The sequence below is a fragment of the Acartia tonsa genome, chromosome 10 (assembly GCF_053477335.1).
Source record: "Acartia tonsa isolate MP-2025a chromosome 10, ASM5347733v1, whole genome shotgun sequence".
Taxonomy (NCBI): Eukaryota; Metazoa; Arthropoda; class Copepoda; order Calanoida; family Acartiidae; genus Acartia; species Acartia tonsa.
The window spans coordinates 3,043,975-3,065,858 of NC_137269.1; the positions used below are offsets into that span (position 1 = coordinate 3,043,975).

Below are 21,884 nucleotides of genomic sequence, written 5' to 3' on the forward strand. Positions count from 1 at the left end.
CCAAAGTTGTAAAGCCAACGAATAAGAAAACGTTAAAATAAAACTTTGGAGACTTGTGTAATAAAAAGCCCAATTTCCACCCCCCTCCCTGGTTTTTTAGATGAAATCAAAAATATTTCTGTTTAAATTTCCTCTGAACATTGTAATTATATGTTAGTTTACTATTCAAGGGAAATATTGATTTTTTAAAACATATTTTTTACATTAAAATCAAATATTAATTTTTTTTTCTTTTAAAATATGTATTACAATTTATTTTTGAAATAAAAATGCCGCCAAATTTCATCCTGGCGATACTGAAACAAGGATGATAACATCATTAAGTAGCGGGCACAAATGAACTGTGGATGGGAAAACGGACAAAAAGATTTAAAAAGCATTGACTGACAGACCGACTGACAAAGAAAATTACATATTTGATGCTCAGTGGTATAGGGAAAAACAGCTGTCTATCTCGGAGAAAATCACATTCCCCCATTAATTGACTGACGGACGGACAGAATTATAGAGTAGCTTCACTACTAATTGTGATGCATAAATGGATGTAGAGTATACGTGTATATTAGGATATTGGTCAGTTCTTTCATCCAGTAGAGGAGGGGAGGGAATGGGGAAAGAGTCGTTATTTTAGCCCGATGCAAGTTTCACTTTGTTATAAAAATGAAAATCTGGAGTAAGAACCAAGTAATGATATTTCCATATGCATATTAATAATAAATAATAAGAATATATATGTGTTAATTTAATTATTGTCCCAGACATCGCCCCACTTCATCTAATCACAATACGTCTATACAAATTAATTAACATTTGTTATTCTTTCAGAGATTTATTGAGATTTATGCAATTTCTAAGAAAAAATATTAATTTAAACATTTTTTTCGTAACCTATTAATCCTAAAGCTTCCTTCAAAATCAGAATAAATTGAGGTAATTTTAGGGACTACTATACAATCTTCTATGTACATTATCATATAGCACCGGCGGCTTAGCCCCTAGCATCAAGGGCGTCACTGATTTATAATTTTACTGAAACCTCTTTGGAACTATATAAAGCTTCCCAAAATGAGAACAAAATCGGGTTAATTGTTAGCGAACTCTTAAAAGACAGTAAATAAAAACTTACATCGCCTGCAGGAATAAGGTAACTTTATATAAAAGTAACATGATGACAGTATATGTGTCTGTCTGTCGCTAAGCTGATATCATTCTTCTTTACAATGCAGCGTCTCATGGGTCCTGTAAAGGTTTATAGCTATTTTGGAGTAGGGTACCACACACCTACAAGAGAAATCGCTCCTAGAAAACAATGACCACTCCTCCCAAAAAAATTTTACTCTTTTTTAAGTAAAACTAAAATTAAAAGGGGAAAGCGAGATTTCCCACTCCCCACCCCACTCAAGTGCCCCTAGAGGCCTCTAGGGGGCGTAGCAGCTATTAACGAAAAAGTACTAAACTTTAGATAAAAAATAAAACGACATCAAAATATTTGGGAATAGTCCCTTTCGTGACAACGCCCCTTAAGGGACGATTATTCGTATTTTTTAAATGGCTTTTTATAGGTTATTTGATTATCCCACAGGGTTATGCAATTGGCCCGGAAGGGTTAGAGCCCCCCGCAGGGGCTAGAAATAGGAGAAAAGCTACTGGGAAAATACGAAGAATCAGGCCCCTTAAGGTGCGTTGCCACGAAAGGGACTATACCAAAATATTTTTATTCTTTTAGCAGTTGTAGCTAACTTTAAAAATCAAAGATGACAACTTTAACTAAAGGAAAGATTGGGACCTAAAAGGATAAAAATAGCCCCAAACCATCCAAAAATTCTAGATTAGGAAAAGATATCGTTTCATTGGTTGGCAAGATTTGAAAGGACAGAAAAAACCTTACCATAATAAATTGTTCTCAAAACGTACCTATACTGCAATGAAATACGTTTATGTATAAAAAGCATTTTTATTGTTCATATTAATTAAGTTTATTATATTTCTTATTTGTATGCTAGGCTTGTACCATGATTCAATTAATATTTTCTATGGTTTTTTTTGTAACTGATGCATTATTTGCCAAGTGTACCACTTTTCTGCACTACCTCTTCGATTTCGGTAATGCTCTATATTTTGGTCCGTTGGGTGATTCAAGGATGCTGGATGGCCAAAAAAAAGGATGCTGGATGTCTAGATAGCTAGATAGCAGGGACTCTGAAACTTTTTTTTGGCCATCCAGCATCCTTGAATCTCTCAACGGACCAAAATATAGAGTATTACCGAAATTGGAGAGGTAGTGCAGAAAAGTGGTACACTTGGTAAATAATGCACCAACAACTATAAGAAAAGTATAAATACAATGATGACAACATCCATAAGTAGTTAAACTTAGAAATAAGTAACTAAATATGATAGGTATACAGGGAGGAAGAGACACTGGGCTGTTTATTACACTAGTCCCCAAAGTTTTATATCAACATTTTCTTATTCATTGTTCCAACAATTTTGGGGATTTTTATTGAATTTTGATTGGTTGGTTCATTAGGTTGAGTGTCCAAACGTTTCAACTACTAATTGTAATAGGGTAGTTTTGTGCATCATCATTGGGGAAGTACATCAATTTATCGGCCATGGTCTTATCCCTTTTTATCCTTGATATGTTATATATTATATTCTCAATTTCAGTAGTGAAGCTACTCTATAACCCACTTTGTCTGTCCGTCCGTCCGTCCGTCCGTCCTAAGAGGAAAGATAAATTACTCAGCTGTTATCTGAGTTAGACGGCTGATTTTTTTTGTGTGCAAAGATTCTATGGAACAATAAGGTATATTGGTTCATTGGTCTGTCTGTAATTATTATTGCTGTATTGCTTTAAAATTTAAAAATTTCTATATCATTTTTGTTTAAAAAATTAAATTTATAAAAATCTATAATACTATATTGGAAATATATTTCTTGATGCAAATATTTAAAAAAAAAGTAAATTATAAGGAAAACCAAAAGTTATTATATATGATAAGGATGACAACATCCATAAAAGTGAAGCTCTGAAACGGAAGGACAAACAAACATTAACACTTGTATAGTACCAGAACCAAACAATCCGAACATAGATGTATAAAGTCGAAACAAAATTGTCTTATAAATCAGTATTCCAAAAATCAGATAAATCAGATAATTATATCTCATAAAGATTTGTTGTTAAAACAGTTAAAAATCAACTTGTTTAAAATGGACATACGGACATTCTGGTAATAATTATAGAGTTGCTACGCTTTTTAAATCGTACCTTACTACTACAGAAATCATCATGCAAAGTTTGAAATCGATAGGACAATTCTAACATGCCTAAATTAACGGGAAAAAAACTATCTGTTACGGACGTACGACCGACCCTAATTATAGAAAAGCTTCGCTTTTTATAACCAAAAATCTGCAGATATAAAATAAGCGTGGGTAAAAGAAATGTTCCAATAAAAAGTCAGCACAATGGCGAGAAATTTTGCCTCTCCGTCCAATAAAAATGTATCCCCCAGTTTTCCTCGTGAAGTTTTCAATTCCAAGCTTGGGTACGAAAAGAGTATACTCCGAGAGATGGGTTCAGATAACGGCGGGTTTCTTGAATAGTTTATTATATTAATATCACAGTGTGTTATCACCCCAAGCTGTTTTGCTAATGTATTGTGATAGTGCTTAAAAAAAACTGTAGGAATGACCCTTGCTTGCAGGAGATAGAAAAGATAGGTATGTGTTCTAGAAATATATTTATCATACCTTAGCTTGACTTTAGGGGTAAAAAAGGAAGGTTTGGATTAGATTCGAATTGGAGGGGGGGGGGGGGAAGGATTATAATTGAGGTTGCCCAAAACCTCGGTGAAACATCCCATGCTGATGGCATCCATGTATCTGTATGTGTGTGTGTATGTGAAATGTAGTTTTGTGAAACCAGACAGTTTTATACTTCCACAAATAGCCCACACAATTAACAAGAATTTAATACACCCTCTCGGTCTCATACTAAAAAATCACATTCCAATTCTTATAAATTTGTGACTTCATTTGTGAGGCTGCCAACAATTTGGGCCCTGTGCTCTGATCAAGGTGATTCTAGGACAAAATCTGGTTTTAAATTTATTTTTCAAAAAAAGAGTTTTAAGACTTTTCAGAAAGATATTATTAGTTTTATAAATCAATGTAGTATAAATTTGAAAATAGTTACGTTTTGAAAAAAAATTCGGATTAAGTCAAAATTCAAAGAAAAAATACTTTCTGTAGTTGCACCCCTGGCATTTTGGGGCTCTTTTGGGGGCAAAAACTAGTCTTAAACAAACCCACTAGGCTTGATTGTAAAAATAAAATAGTCTAAAATCATATAGGGACCTATGTGAAGCTTCCCGAAAGGCAGAAGTCAATCAGTGCAGTAGCATTTAAAATCTGCTGAAGCGTCAGTAGTTTTTATGTGTAAATGGCAAACTTATCTTGTATGTTAGTATACCTGTATCCATTAGTAATACCAATTTTTATCCTTATTTGCCTGGTTTTACAAAAAGATCTGTTGGGTTAAGACAATGGACGATAAATTTATATACACAAAAAATTATCATAATCCAAATTACCCTTTCTGTAGATTTAAACCTTTGGTTGAAAATTTATGACACTACCACAGTTGGTAACCAACCAATCAAAATTTAAGTAAAGTATTTAAGCCAACGAATGATATAAGGAAGTTGTAAAACTTTGGGTACCTGTGTAATTTACAGTTCAACTTTTCCTTCATCCCTAAGTTTTTACTAAATTAAAAAATCAATTACTCTAAATCTTCAGTAACTTGCCATTTAAGTTTTATAAAAATGAATTTTTATAGCAAAACCAATAAACCATATTTCTATAATAAATTTGGTTTCTTACGTTCACATAAGTTTTATAAAGATATTCTTAATACATTATCATGAATTTTCCTACTTGTATCATGAATAGGTAAAAAAGTTATAAAATTATCAAAACTTACCAAACTTTACAAAAAAGAATTACAATTAAGTAGACTTTTTAATGGCATAATTATTTTTTTTAAAGCGAAGTTTAGACATTCTACAAGTGTTAATGTTCGTTTGTTTTACCGTTTGATTTCAGAGCATTGCTGTATGGATGTTATTATCCTTGTTTTGCTTGTGGTTTCGTCCCTAGCATCTAGAGGCTCAAATTGGAGTTAGTGAGTAGAAAAGTAGACTAAATCCCTGCCAGGACTTTGATTTATAGATAAAATAGCCTCAAACCGTCCTAGGAGTTATAGATGTGGGGTTAAAGATTATCCTATATGAAAGTAACAGGACGTCTGTGTGTTTGTGTGTCAGTATGGTTATCGTTAACCGCAGAACCGATATGGTTCTCCTTTAATGTGAAGATTCTCATGGTTCATGGTTAGGCTTCTCATGGTTCCTGGTTTCCTTTCATTTTTACTTTTTATGAAACCAAAATTAAAATTGGGAAGTGTTCCCCCATCAAGTACTCTGATTGAATTTCCACTTAAGGAAAGCTTTACCTTGGTCCTTGGATGGTATATAATTCTTTTTTATGCCCCCTCCTCCCCCCCCCTCTTTTCTTCCTTTCCCTTTGAATAAAGAGTCAATATACTGGGGATTAAAATAATCTAAAAATATTTAATCCTAAAATAAATCCTTATAAAGAAATAGATTTTGCTTCTAAATTTTATTTTTAAAAGTTTGGTTTAATGCCTAAAATAAAAGATTTAATTTCTAAATTTTCAAAGTTCTCTTTAAAAAGACTTAAAATCGCTATGGATAATAAAGAATTATACGCTAAAAATTATTTTGGATAAATCCTTAGATTTAAATAAGACCCGCTGTTATTTGTTAATTCGGTATTTGTCAGGAAGGTAGGGAACATTGGGCTGTTTTTTGCTCTAGTCCCCACACCCAAAAATTTATAATAACATTTTCTTATTCATTGGCTTTTAATAACTTTAAGGACTTTTTAAAGAATTTTGATTTGTTGTTTCATTGGGATTAGTGTCCAAAAATTTCAACCACTATAGGAAGGGTATTTTTGTGGATCATCATTTAGGATGTGCATCAATTTATCGGTCATCCCTTTAAATCCCTGGGTATCTGTCGTAAATTTAAACGCATAGCGTGTTCTATAAAGCCTCTAGATGTCTGTCTGTATGTAACGCATGATTTAGAAATCTAAAATAATTCTCAACACGTAGCGCATCCACTCGTCGCCGGGGATGTGATAGGTTCAAATCTCGGGCCGACACCACGTCATAACTTAAGACGTTAAAATGTTTCCTACTCCTGCTATGTCTGGTGCGCGACATAAATAGTAAGATTAGGGGGAATGCCTTGGCCCATAAACAGGCGTAACTCACTACCATGCACAGTTAGACTTCTCAGAAAAAGGTCATGCAATCAATAGGGTTTGTTGTCTGATGGATGTTACTTAACCTAATATCCTTGGGTGTTAGAGTATTGCATCCCATTACACGTGGAAGTGGCTCTGAGGTAATGGTAAAGATGAATTGAAAGATAGCCCCCCCCCCTTGAAACCAGATTAATAAGAAAAGGGCCTTGGGGAGTTATTTTTAATGTCATACTAGTTTAAGAAGTTATAAATGGAAAATTCTTTATTATAAAAATAAAATCTTTCTCTAGAACAACAATTATAAAAACCGGATAGGTTTGATACTATTATTAAATTCTTATTTTTAGTTTGATTAGGTTATCAATTTTTCTAATTGATGCGGATTAAAGAATAGTTATTTTTCGCATCGTATTATAAACGGCTTTCCGCGGATATAGAATGTACAATTATAAGATTAAAAGCTGTTTTTTTAGCCCCGAGGTGCAGAAGGCACCGGCTAAAAAAGCTGGTTTAAATCTTTTGATTGTACATTTCTATATTCGTAGAAAGCTGGATATAATACGATGCTAGACATAGTTTTTTCGTATGGATGAGAACCGGTTCCTATCCACCGGATTCGAATGAATACGAGAAAAAAAAGTTAAGGTGAAATTCGTAAAAAAAAATGGGGGAGGGATTTTTTGTTTTTGGGGGAGTTGGGGGTGTCCCACCCCCCAAGAAAATATCCTAAAACCACCACAGGACCAGTAGGAATATTCCCTGAAGAGTAGAATTCGATCGGTTCAGTGGTTACCGAGATCTTAAGCTTCAGACGGACGGACGGACAGACATCAAGCTACTTTGTATTATAGATAAATATTTATTAACAGCAAGGCTTTTCTACATTATGGCCTTCGGCATCTCGGGGCTAATAAAACTGTTTTTAATAATTTTTTATATTCGCAGAAAGCTGTAATACGATGCGATAAATAACTATTCTTAAAAAGATAAACGTTACTTTAGACATGTTAGAATTGTCCTAATGATTTGAAACTTGACATGGTAACTTAAATACAAACAGACAATCATTGGGAAACTAAGTTTTTTTTAATAAAGAGGGTTTTCTTTTAAAGTGCCAACTGAGCATAGAAACCCCCTCCCCCGCCCTAATTTGTGAAATAATAATAAAATGAAAAAAAGGAAGGGGGAGTAATTTTTATGCCTAACCCTGTGGGAATTAATTGACTTTTAGAGCAGTTATTCAGTTTTATAGATAATATATACCTAGCTAGTAAAAAATCACGAAATCTTTTTGTAAAAATTATGTATTAATCTTTTGTAGTATGACCGTCAAACAGACATACTAAGTAAAAACCATACTAGATGCTCTTTAGTACAGAGAATCTTCACAGTAAATTTTAGCCGTCTATCTTAATTAGCATCCGAGATAATCTTACATACACACAGCAAAGTTAAAAAATTACAATGACTCTTGTAGAGTATTAGAACTTTTTTATGTCTAAACAAAATTTTGCATAGCTATGTTGCAAAATTGCTTAAATACAGGATACACACTTTCATTCTTAGGGTTTAATTTTAGAGATGCTTCGTTTATAATATTGTACCTTGTTGTCCTAGGATGACAACATCCGTAGTAGCAAAGCTCTAAAATCAGAAAGAACAACAAACGAACAATAACTCATGCAGAGTGTCAGAACTTATTCAGCAGAACATTAATTTTTAAGTCTAAACGAAAATGTACATATATTTGTTGCAAAATTGTGTAAATATAGGATACAGTAATATGACATACATTAATTTTTAGGGTTTGATTGTAGAGATGCCTCGCTAATAGTACTATACCTTGTTGTTCTAAGAATCGTTATTCCAAAAATCAGATGAATAGCAATATTATATCATAAAAAATATTGTCAAAATGTTTAAAAATCAGCATTTTTTATATGGACGTACTAACTTTCTGGTAACGATTATAGAGTTATCACACTTCCAAAATCATACCTATTTGTTATAGAAATAAACCACGCAAAGTTTGAAATCATTATGGCAATTCTTACATGTCTAAATTAACAAAAAGATCTATCACTTCGCTTTTAAAAACCAGATTTTGTAATAAATTAGGAAAATCAAACCACCATGATTCCTTGGCAGTCTAATTTCTATCAGACAGGATATAAACGAGAATATCCATACTATCCCTATGAATATCCAGGTAAATATCTATACTATCCCTTTGTATGCTCAGATAAATATCCATACTATCCTTATGAATACTCAGATAAATATTCATACTATCCTTATGAATATCCAGTTAAATATACGTATTATCCCTATGAATATCCAGGTAAATATCCATACTATCCCTATGAATATCCAGGTAAATATCCATACTATCCTTATGAATATCCAGGTAAATATCCATACGATCCTTATGAATATCCAGGTAAATATCCATACTATCCCTATGAATGCCCAGGTAATTATCCATACTATCCCTATGAATTCCCAGGTAAATATCCATTCTATCCCTATGAATATCTAGGTAAATATTCATACTATCCTTGTGAATATCTAGGTAAATATTCTTACTATCCCTATGAATATCCAGGTAAATATCCATACTGTCCCTATGAATATCCAGGTAAATATCCAGACTATCCCTATGAATACCCAGTTAAATATCCATTCATCCCTATGAATATATAGGTAAATATTCATACTATCCTTGTGTATATCCGGGTAAATCCATAATATCCCTATGAATATCCAGGTAAATATCCATACTATCCCTATGAATATCCAGGTAAATATCCATACTATCCCTATAAATATCCAGGTAAATATCCATACTATCCCTATGAATACCCAGGTAAATATCCACCCTATCCCTATGAATATCCAGGTAAATATTCATACTATCCTTATGAGTATCTAGGTAAATATCCATACTATCCTTATGAATATCCAGGTAAATATCCATACTATCCTTATGAGTATCCAGGTAAATTTCCATACTATCCTTATGAATATCCAGGTAAATATCCATACTATCCTTATGAGTATCCAGGTAAATATCCATACTATCCTTATGAATATCCAGGTAAATATCCATATTGAATCTACATTGTAAAGGATAACCATATCGGTTGGTTAGATCATTCGGTACACACAGACTCACAAACATCTTCTTACTTTTAGATAAAAACTAGCGGCTACGCCTCTAGAATTTTAATTATTATCCTATGATATAAAGTAGGAGGGTTTTTGCCTGAAGCTTAAGATCTTGAAAACTGCTGCCCCCATTTACCCTACACTAGAGGCTATGGGAGAAGCAACTAGTTTTATGCAATGTAGGTAGAAGTAAGTTTTTCCTTCCCTAGAGAGATTATGAGCGAAACAACTAGTAATAGTAATAGTAAATAGCATTGATATTTAGATGTGTATAACCACGATCTTAATGAAGCTAATTTAATGTACATTCCCAATGATAATAAACATAATAACCCCATTAGTTATAAAGTTTACGAATGTCTCTTGTCTAATAATAGATTGTTGCAGGGAGTAAGGGGACATTGGAATGTTAATAATACTGGCACCCAAAGTTTTATAAACCTGTCCTCTCAAATTGTTACATTGAAGATTTTTTGGACTTGATTAGTTTAACCAGAGCTGGATCTTTAAATCATTTTAGTGGTGAGCCAGATCGGGGTGAGCCGAATTTCAGCCAATCACAGTGCGGCATTTCATAAAATGCTGTGCTCTCATTGGTGGAAAGTTGGCTCACCCCGATCTGGCTCACCACTTAAATGATTTAAAGATCCAGCTCAGGAGTGTTCAAACCAAATCAATAATTCTAATCTACATAAGAGGTAACTTTTGGGGTGCACATCAATTTATCCTCCAGTGTCTTATCCCTTGATATCCCTGAGATGATTGTATGTGTAAGATCAGGGGCGGAGCGGACATTGGGCAGTTTATTAAAATAGTCCCCAAAATTAAAAAAAAACGTTTTCTTATTCGTTGGATAACAATTTTGGTAACTTTTATTTAATTTTGATTGGTTGGTTCATTAAGTTAAGTATCCAAACACTTCAACCACAAATTATAATCTACAGAAGGGGAAATTTTGTGTGTCATCTTAAGGGATGTACATCAATTTATCGGCCGTTGTCTTATCCCTCTAGATCCCAGATGTAAGATGTAAATAAAATGATGTTTTCTATATAAAAAATCACAAAACCTAGATGTAAATAATAATATTCCTATACTCTGTAATTATAAATATATCAAAATCAAGGTTTCGTGACAAGTTTTAAAATGTTTTTTGTTAACACATCCTATTATATAAAGTAGTAAGCTTTCTTTGTCTGTAGCTTAAAATGTCAAAAACCGCTGTACCGATTGCGTTCTCCATTTCAATGAAGCTTTAAATAGGTCAGAGAATGGGTTTAGTCGATTCTGTTTTTAGATTTAGTATGGTAGATGTAGTATGGTTTTAGGCTGTTTTTCTGCTCTTCTCTACTACATGAATTACAGAGAACCTAGATGCATCAGACAAACATCCTCTACTTTTCTATATAAGGATAGACAACCGCTAAATAAGGCGTTTAAATAGCGGTTTGATATAACGGCTGATTACCCTTGTAAAATATTCATCTACAATTTGTTAAATGTTTAATATTATTTATTTCATTGGAAATTGATTATTAGAGACTTTTTGATTATTTATGTACATACAAATCGATAGAGGTAAATATAAATACAATTAGTGTTATCCATTTGTTTTTTTTATGGCGATTCCTGTAACAGTATAGCCCAAGGTGAAAAGCATAGCAACTTTATAAACATAATCAGCAAGTTTTTAGGACCATTTCAAGATTTAAGAATAGTTATTTATCGCATTGTATTAGAGACAACTTTCCGTAGATATTAAAATGAAAGATTATAAGATTAAAACCAGTTTTCTTTTTTACTTTAATATTCGTGGAAAATTGTCTGTAGTACGATTTTTCATTGTGACTAAAAACTGGTTCTAATCCAGCGGATATTAACCGGTTTCGAAGCCATACTGGAAAATATTTATACATAATATTCCTATTAACTTGAATTTAAAACTCATGATGACTTAAAAATGTAATAAAAACTTTAAAAACCGACATTTTAATCCCCTTTTTATTTTCGTATCCACGTACAACCGTAAGAAACAAGGATAACAACATCCATAAAAGCGAAGCACTGAAAAGGTAGGACAAACGGACATTAACACTTATATAGTGTCAGAACTGAATAATCAGAATATAAATGTATAAGAGTCGAAACAAAATTGTAAGTAAATTTGTTGAAAAACTGCTTTATACAGGATAATGTTTATGGACATACTTACATTTTTAGGACTTGATTTTAGAGTTGCTTCGCTTATAACATTATACTTTGTTGTCCCAGGAATCAATATATCAAAAATCAGATCAACGGGATGATTAGATCACATAAAAATTAGTTGTTAAAAAGTAAAAAAATCAACATGTTTAAAATGGACGTACGGACATTTTTGTAATGATTATAGAGTTGCTACGCTTTCTAAATCGTACCTAACTACTACAGGAATCATCATGCAAAGTTTGAAATCGATAGGACAATTCTAACATGCCTAAATTAACAAAAAAATTATCCGTTACGGATGGACGGACCGACCCTAAATATAGAAAAGCTTCGCTTTTAAAAAGTATATTAAATCTTTTTATTTGTGGGAGAGATTTCACCCCCACCTTCCCCTCCCTTATAAAAATCAATATATAAGAGTAGTTATATTAATTATAGGATTACTAAAGATATTAATCAATATTTGTTAGTCGCGCATCTATTCAATACATTACCCTTGTCGGTAGGGTATATAATACCATAAACTTATCTTTCTATCTTTCTTTCTCATGCGATCTCTTTCTTTATCTCTCTCTCTCTCTCTCTCTCTAACTCTCTCTTTCTCTCTGTCTCTCTTTGTCTCTCTCTCTCTCTCTCTCTCTCTCCCTTTTCTCTCTCTTTCTCTCTCTCTCTTCCTCGCTCTTTCTCTCTCTCTTTCTCTCTCGTTTTCTCTATCTATGTAGTTTTCTCTCTCTCTCTCTCTCTCTCTCTCCCTTCTCTCTCTCTCTCCCTTCTCTCTGTCTCTGTCTCTCTCTCTTTATATTTCTTTCACTCTCCCTTCTCTCTTTCTGTCTCTGTCTCTCTCTCTCTCTCTCTCTTTCTCTTTTTCTCTCTCTCCTTCTCTCTCTCTCTGTATCTCTCTTTCTCTCCTCTCTATGTCTCTCTCTTTCTCGTTCTCTCTTAAACGCTCGAGGCGTAGCCGCAAGTAACTGATATTAAAAAATGTTAAGTCTACTATAAAAAAAAAGTTTGGACTAAATACTCCGAGAACATCGCTTCTCTCTTTTTTAATTCTTGGTATTCCTCAATTAGAGTAAATAAACAAGTATGCCAACATCCATGAAAGCGAAGCTCTGAAACGGTAGGACAAATTTATATTGACACTTGTAGAGTGTCGGAACTGAATAATCAGAATATAAATTTGTATACAAACGAACGAATCAAAATTGTAAGTAAATCTGTTGAAAAACTGCTCAAATAGAGGATATTGTTTATGGACATATTTACATTTTTAGGACTTGATTATGGAGATGCTTCGCTAATAACAAAAACTTTGTTGTCCTAGGAATCAGTATTCTAAAAATCAGAGCAATCGGATAATTTTATCACATAAGTATTCGTTGTTAAAAAAAGTAAAAAATTTAAAAATTTAAAATGGACTTACGGACTTTCTGGTAACGATTGTAGAGTTGCTTCACTTTCTTTCTAACTCGTACCTCACTGCTAAAGGAATCATCAGGCAAAGTCTGAAATCGATAGGACAATTTTAACATGCCTAAATTAACTAAAAGAGCTAACCTTTACGGACGGACGGACGGACGGACCGACCCTAATTATAGAAAAGCTTCTCTTACTAGGTTTGTGCAAAATTAATAAATCAAGTCCTCAAAGTTTTTATACCAACGAGTTTGAAAAGTTTGGGTACAAGTGTAATTTACAGTCCAATGTCTCCTCCCATGTTATGTTGGTTTTAATATTTTTCTCGTATTCATTCGAATCCGGTGGATAGGAACCGGTTCTCCTCCATACGAAAAAACTATGTCTAGCATTGTATTATATCCGGCTTTATACGAATATAAAATGTACAATCATAAGATTAAAACCAGTTTTTTTAGCCGGTGCCTTCGGCACCTCGGGGCTAAAAAAAAAACTAGTTTTAATCTCATAATTGTACATTTTTATATTCGTATAAAGCTGTTTATAATACGATGCGAGAAATAACTAATAATAATTAAATCTAACCAAATATACAGGGATATAAAAGGACTAGAGTTGGCTCGATATAATTATCTCCCTATTGGCTAGTTTTCTATATGTATATCTATTTCTCAATAAATCTATTTTCCTCACCAGGCATTACTATCTAAAAGAAAGTAAATATTTAATAATCTAAATGATTTTAAAAAGATTTTTTAAATTATATTTTTTCTTTACATTACAATCACCAAAGGGTTAATGATGATGATTACAATTTTAGTTTAATATTTGAACACACAAAGTGTCGCCACAATCGAATTCTTTTAAAACAGAGTTTTCTTACATTTATTATTTTATAAAGAAGTTGTATCAACTTTTTTGCTTTTTATTTAAGATAGCTAGCCGGTTCTTTCAGTAAGTAGTAGATGTAAAATTTTTCATAGAATTCAGATATGCAATCGGTTTTTTTGTAGACCTCTTATTTTTTAAGTAATTTAAGTTTTTTAAAAAAATAATTAAGTCGGTTTTAAGGTACTAAAACGCAACAAAATAAAAGAAGAAAATAGCCAGTATGAACAAAAATAGTAAGATCTTTAATTTGACTACTTACTTTTAAAATTCTGTTGAGTAATTATTGAAAAAATCTATTTTTTTAACCTCGGTTTAATAAAAACTTTAGACCTAAATATTTTCTCAAACAGACATAAAAAACATGGGTTCATATATACCTTTAGAATCAGAAAAATATTACAAATCTATTCTAAGCAAAATTGGAAAAGTTTTATAAAACTATAATGAAAAAAATAAGTTTATTTTAAGAATCATAATTTTCGGCTTTAAAGGGTTAGCTTGAACCAAACCTGAACCAAACCTAAACAAAAGACAATGCAATGTAGCAGATATTTTTTAAACACAAGAAACAATAATGTATTTTTAACTGCATTGTTTTGAAGTTTATAAACAGACTGATGCATATTTGTTCATAATTTTTCATTCTTTACATGTTCTTTAATATCACTATATTTATTGTAGTATCTATTGTATATATTGTATGAACGTTCTCCTTTTTTTCTGGGAATTCTATAGGTTAATTTTATAGTTTTAGCTTTCCGATTCGTCAATTTTTGCGATTTGTGATTGGCTAGTTTAGTAGTTACAATTCTTAAAATAAACTTTTTATTTTTTCTTTTTCTTTATTACAATTTTTTAAAACTTTTTTAATATTGCTTAGAATGGATTCATATTATTTTTCTCATTCTAATGGTATATATGAACCCATATTTTTTATGTCTGTATGAGAAAATATTTAGGTTTAATGTTTTGATTTAACCGAGGTTAAAAAAATAGATTTTTTCAACAATTACTCAACAGAATTTTAAAAGTAAGGTGTCAAATTAAAGATCTTACTATTTTTGTTCATACTGGCTATTTTCTTCTTTTATTTTGTTGCGTTTTAGTACCTTAAAACCGACTTAATTATTTTTTTAAAAAACTTAAATTACTTAAAAAATAAGAGGTCTACAAAAAAACCGATTGCATATCTGAATTCTATGAAAAATTTTACATCTACTACTGACTGAAAGAACCGGCTAGCTATCTTAAATAAAAAGCAAAAAAGTTGATACAACTTCTTTAAATTTTCTTTTTTATGATTAGAAATTAAATACATTGATATAAGGTAAATAGCAACATGAAATTAAAAAAAGGAATTTATTTTTAATAAAGTAAAATAATGGGTCTTATCGTTCTGGGCAATGAGAGTTTATTATGGATTATTGGAGCACTATGAGTTTTAAACAAATATTCCTTGGAAAACTTGAGCTCGTTTATAGACATTTATTTCCTATATAGATCTGACATGGATCTTGAAGCAATTAAGCAGGCCGTTTTGTACATGTTAAAAATTGGAAGATTTCATTAAATAAAAGTTATCGCAAATATACTTAGTAAATAAGACAATGTCCGATAAATTGATGTACATCCTAAATGATGATACACAAAATTACTATAGATTATAATTAGTGGTTAAAACAAATTGACGCTTGACGTAATGAACCAACCAATCAAAATTAGTTAATAAACAACCCAATGTCCCCTTCCTCCCTGCCAAATATATTTGTTATAAAAATAGGTTTTATTTATATTTGTTTGTAAGTTGGAATTTATTATTATACTATATAATCTGAAATATTGATCCTAAACTTAAATTGAATAAATATATGATTAAGTACACCGAGTACGTACAAAATTAATAAATAATATCTATATTTAAACATGTTTATTAATTGATTATAAAATATCTTTCCCTCTAAACATAGAAAAATAAAAAATATTCCCTTTTTAAAAGCGAAGCTTTTCTATAATTAGGGTCGGTCCGTCCGTCCGTCCGTACGTCCGTCCGTCCGTCCGTACGTCCGTCCGTCCGAGATAGATAGCTTTTATTCGTTAATTTAGGCATGTTAGAATTGTCCTATCAATTTCAAACTTTGCATGATGATTCCTGTAGTAGTTGGGCACGATTTAGAAAGCGTAGCAACTCTATAATCATTACCAGAATGTCCGTACGTCCATTTTAAAATGTTGACTTTTCTACTTTTTTAACAACAAATTTTCAAGTGTTCTAATTATCCGTTTGATCTGATTTTTGGTATATTGATTCCTGGGACAACAACGAACAATTTTATAAGCGAAGCAACTCTATAATCAAGTCCTAAAAATGTAAGTATGTCCATAAACATTATCCTGCTTCAAGCAGTTTTTTCAACAAATTTACTTACAATTTTGCTTCGTCTCTAATACTTTTAAATTCTGATTATTCAGTTCAGATACCATACAAGTGTTAATGTCCGTTTGTCCTACCGTTTTAGTGCTTCGCTTTTATGGATGTTGTCATCCTTGTTCTCTTTACATTTCTCTTTAATTCCACGAAAAAATCACCTTTTCTCTCATTTGATTAATAAACGCTCTCTCTCTCTCTCTCTCTCTCTCTCTCTCTCTCTCTCTCTCTCTCTCTCTCTATCACTCTATCTCTCTCTCTCTTTATCTCTCTCTTTCTTTTAGGATTATTTATTCTCTTTTCTCCTTCTCCTTCTCTTGAATATCTACCTGTCTCTCTCTCTCTCTCCCTCTTCCCCCCCCTCTCTCTCTCTCTCTCTCTCTCTCTCTTTCTCTCTCAATGTTTTACTGTACATGTATTTGAAAAGGTTTATTATGGTTACCTTTACGTACCTGTTGATTCTTAATAATCACACCTAGCCTGAATAAGACACAGTAGATCTCAGGAATAAGGTATAGCCAACAAGCCAAATAATTCTAAAATAGTATTTGGGGGACAATTAAAAAGTTCATGCCGTTAATGACAGCTGAAAATCGAGTATAGGTTTTGTGAGATTTTCAAATTAATTTCATTGTTGTTATAAGCTGAGTAGATCTAGATGGTCAAACTTTAAAAAGAAAGAAATTCTAGCAGACAAACACTTTTTTTTTTTTTTGTTACATATGTTTCATTCTAATAATGCAAGCTACCAAAATTTTGAACAATATAATATCCCGAAAGCTAACTTTATCCAAAGAAATTTACTATTCATAACTAACTTATTATATAATAGCAGATGAGCCCCTAGCATCTAGGGGTTTGTATTAATAGGGGTAAAATATGCTAAAATCATCCCACAGCTTAAATCTAAAAAATAAAGCAGTATAAAACCATCCCTAGACCTATGTGAATCTTTTTAAACCCCAAACAAATATAATATGCAAATCTGAATTTTCAAAATAGCAGCTTTATTATTCATTTAGGATTCTTTTCCAATAAATATGAAATGAAGATGCCTCCTTTGGTTGCAAAATTCCACTGTTATTTTTTTATTAATCAGCACCAATAAAGCACAAGATCTCATTTGGGGGAAATACTGGTGAACAAAAATAATATGCAAATCCAAAACCAGCATAACAAATTAAGTTTATTGATTCTTGTCTGTAATATTCAAAACTAACAAATGAGATAGCAGCATTTGGTGCGCTAGTACCCAAAGTCAGTCAGAAACTGCTAAATTCTTGCACATTCCCTTTAAGCCAGTACCCAAAGTCTGAGACTCCTAAAAATTGAATATTCGATTTATTGTCACCTCCCTTACTCCCTGAAATAACTGCCCTTTTATAAAGCTATCTGTACACTTTCTAACCGTTAATATGGCCTAATTGTTCTTTCACTGTTTTCCTATTGGCTGATTTAGAGATTATTTATTTAGATTATATCCTAAACTTAGATGTTGTTTTAAGACAACAACATGCCAGTATTAATTGGGTGTAAAGCATACAATTTAAACAATAATAAACAGAAAAGCATAAAATCTACTCAATGGGGGGGGGGGGATAAGAGGTTGGATGGTTGACAAACACCCTATATTTTTTTCCTGGGGTATTCTTTATGGAGGGTAGTGGTACCCTCTCCAAAATTAGATAATATTTTTTTATCTCATTGTAATATAAACAGCTTTTTGTGGATATCTAAATTTAATGTTTGTACATTTTTATATTCATAGAAAGCTTGATATAATATAAACTACAATGCTATACATAATATTTCAGTATGGCTGAGAACCAGCTCTAATCCAATGAATATTAATCGGTTTGGAAGCGTTACTGGAAAAATCTTTCTGGGATCTATATGAAGCCTTACTGTAAAGAAAAGCAACATTAGTCTGGCAGTTAGTAAGATCTTTTGGTACAGATAGACTACCTTTTACTTTTGTATAAGGATAATCAAAAACTTGAATTTCACTCATAACAGGTGTGGATCACCTCTCTTCACCTCTCAGAGTTTAATAATTTTCACCCCTCCCCCTCCCTAATTCTCTCTCCTCTTTTCTCTTGATCTCTTTTCCTCTGTGATTACCCTGAGCTCCGATTATTATTTAGAATCAATGATGATGGTTAAAAAAGGAAATCTAGAGAGTTAAAATTGGAAATCAGTTATAGCGTAAACATCTAAATGATCAGAATTCAGTTTTTTTAAAATTTATTCGTAGAACAAGTGATTTTTATATTTGTATCATTTTTATGGCATAGATTTACCTTTAAAGTTTTTCTTATTAATATTAAGGATCTTAAGGGATAAGACAATGAACTTTAAATCGATGACCTACTAAAATAAAACTATTTTCTAATTTTACTTTCAAGCTTATATATTTCTATATGGCCCCTAAAAAACCTCAAAAAAAGTCAAATGCTGCCTATTATATGGGAGGGGAGGTAAATCCCACTAGTATTTATTTGTGGACTAAAAAACTTTGGATGATTTTATGGGATTTTAACTGGATAATTCCTATCTTGCAGTGTTCAAACTTTACAGTTTACAACCAATAATTTTACTCTACAAAAGGGGTAGTTTTGTTTGTTATCATTGGGGATATATATCAATTTATCGTCCAATGTCTTTTTCCTTAAGATTTCTGCCAATTATAATGCATTTCTATTGTAAGAATCAGAGCAACAAAACATTTTTATTCTGAAAAAAATTAACTGAATTAGAATTAGTAAAATTATTAAAAATTCAAGTTTCTCGAAGTGGCAATGCAACAAGCAGTCTGTTGAAATAAATAAAATTGCAAAAAATACTGGTCCGATAAAGTGAATTTTCTTTTTTTGGAACTTTTGTTATTTGGACCCCCTATGAATCTAACAACCATTCTTATGTTGACACATAGACAGATTTCCGCAGATAATAAATTTTTTTTATTTTCATTTGAACATTTTTCGAAAAATTACTGTAATACGATGCTATTCGTGATATTATAGTATGGCTGAGAACCCGTTCTAATCCAGCAGACATTAATCGATTTCGATGAAGAAATAATTCCTATGGTATTTTTACAGACAATTAGTAGGCGTTACTTAGCTGACTTTAATTAGTCTAAATTTTGTACATTTTAAAATCTATGTTTGCTATAAGTTGGCTTATAAACTTTGGGATTTTGTTATTGTATTTGATTGGGTAGTACAAACTAACATTGTCCGTCCAAGCAATTCCACCAACAATTTTAATCTATATTTAAAGTAGTAATTTTGTTGATCAAAATTGGGGGCAGGGGGCATACATAAATTTACTAACCTTACATTGTCCCTAAAATCCCAGGTTTTCATTTAGAATAGCTATTTCCTTTGCCATATATTGGTTTTATTACTACTTTTTTATAGGGTGGGTTTTCTTTAAAAGTGGGACTAATAATACAAAAAGGATATTGTGACTTTACCAGAATAGCAATAATAGTTCACCCCGTCAACCCCCCTTCCCCCCCCCCATCCCATCTCTGTGCATGGCAGACAGTTTGGTGCAGAAAAATTGCCGGGCCAATCATCCCCCTCCCTCTCCCCTTAACCAGAGCTGTCCACTTTTTAACCTAAAAATGTTAAGCATACAACCCCCGCCCCTTAACCACTTGAATTTTGCTTTAACCATTGATCGCACAATGTAGTAAAATTGTCAAAAATTGTAGACAAAATTATTTAATACTTAAGTATTCTTAAACAAATAATATGACTCCACACAAACTATATTCAGAAGCAAATCTCACAAAACATCTATCCCTGTGGGGGCACTTGAGAGGGGTGGGGTGGAGTCGACCTTTCTACAATTTATTCAATTATTAACCTTTCCAGGAGGTTAAAGGAGAACCATATCGATTCAGTGGTTAGCTAGATCCTTCTGGAAGACAGTCAGACATAGACACAGACCCTGTTGCTTTTATATAAGGAACATACACTTGGTGGAAGAGACATTTAGTTTAACCTAACCTAACCTAAAATAAGCAACAAAAAGTTTTTTTCTAAAGAATTTATTTCTTAAAAAGTGTGTTAATGATATTTACAAAATTTCCTATTGGCTAAATTTTTTTGCTGTTTTGTTATATTTTTTAAAATTTTTTTTAGCTGTTTTGTAATGTATACAATGGCTTAAAGCAGTAAAGTCTGAAAGAAAACCATTTACATTAAACACCATTTTTATACAGAAACAGAGGGGGGCGGCACCCGGTAGGCGGGGCGGGGGCGTCAACACAACCCAGAAGGGGGTGTTCCCCGGCCCGGACAAGGGGCGTGGAGGGGGTGGGGGCGGGCCAATCTAACACAGGAAAGGGTTAAATGGATGGATATATGATGAAAATGTACTCAAGTAAATGTAAGGATACTGAAAAAAGGGCGTTGGGGGGGGGGGGGGGTGGCTTTTGAAGCTTTTTGAATGAAAGAAAAAGGAAGTGGCAAAATAAACAACAACGGGGTTAAGTAAGTAAGGGTTATGATCAAGTGGGCGTGGTAGGAATATATTTTAGGGGCGGGGATTAGGAGTGGTGGGGGGAGGGGGGGGGGGATTTTTTAGTGCGCTACTCTCCTCTCTCATAGTTTATATGCAGTTTTAGTAGAATTACAATGTTGTCTCCTAGAAGGCGCTGGAGTATTTCGCAGACTTTGTCCGTGGAAAATCCCTCGGGCCGCTGCCGCCGCTGCTTACTGGGAATACTCCTGCACTACTAAATTCTTGGCAAAGTGACTCAAATTTACACAAATTTTCTCGAAAATGAAATAGAATTTATGAGGTTGAAATTGTTAGAATTTATGTATTACAACAAAATATGCTTTAATACCGAGTAATTCTACTATATAGTATTCAAGTTCATAATAGAAAAAAAGTGCTTTCTTTTTAGATAAGGAAAAAGTGTTGTTATTTTCAAAGACACTTTTTAAAAAAGATAAAGCCAAAAGAAAAGTTTAAACAAATCATTGGAAAAGTGCTTGCTTTTAAAAAAGGTTCCTAATATTTCTTTGACTAAAAAAGAATAGTTATTCATTGAATCGTATTATAGACAGCTTTCTCCGGATATCAAATTAATAAAACTTATTATTGATTCCAGTTTTGTTAGCCCCGAATGGGGTTAAAGAACGGGGATAGCAAAACAAGTATCAAAAAATTATTTTTATTTTAATATTCGTAGAAAAAAACGATACAATACTTGTTTTTTCAGTATTCCTCAGAACCGGTTATAATTCATCGGATAATGATCGGTTTCGAAACCATACTAAAAATAAAATTTTCTTGATTGTTTGAAAAAAACTTAATACTTATTTCTTGATATAAAATAAACAATTTGCTTGAAACTTTTAAATATGATTTTATTAAATTTAAATAGTCG

At 32.2% G+C, this 21,884-nt stretch overlaps 1 protein-coding gene across 1 annotated transcript in view; it reads left to right on the forward strand.

Annotated features, from left to right (window-relative positions):
* The first annotated feature begins 3,960 nt into the window (after positions 1 to 3,960).
* LOC145329188 (signal transducer and activator of transcription 5B-like) overlaps positions 3,961 to 21,884 on the forward strand; it is a 116,082-nt gene continuing 98,158 nt past the window's right edge. The window contains exons 1-2 of the mRNA XM_080173229.1: positions 3,961 to 4,086; positions 8,485 to 8,575. Coding sequence (XP_080029355.1) covers positions 8,500 to 8,575 — 76 coding nt within the window. The 5' untranslated portion in view covers positions 3,961 to 4,086; positions 8,485 to 8,499. The remainder of the gene's footprint in view (positions 4,087 to 8,484; positions 8,576 to 21,884) is intronic.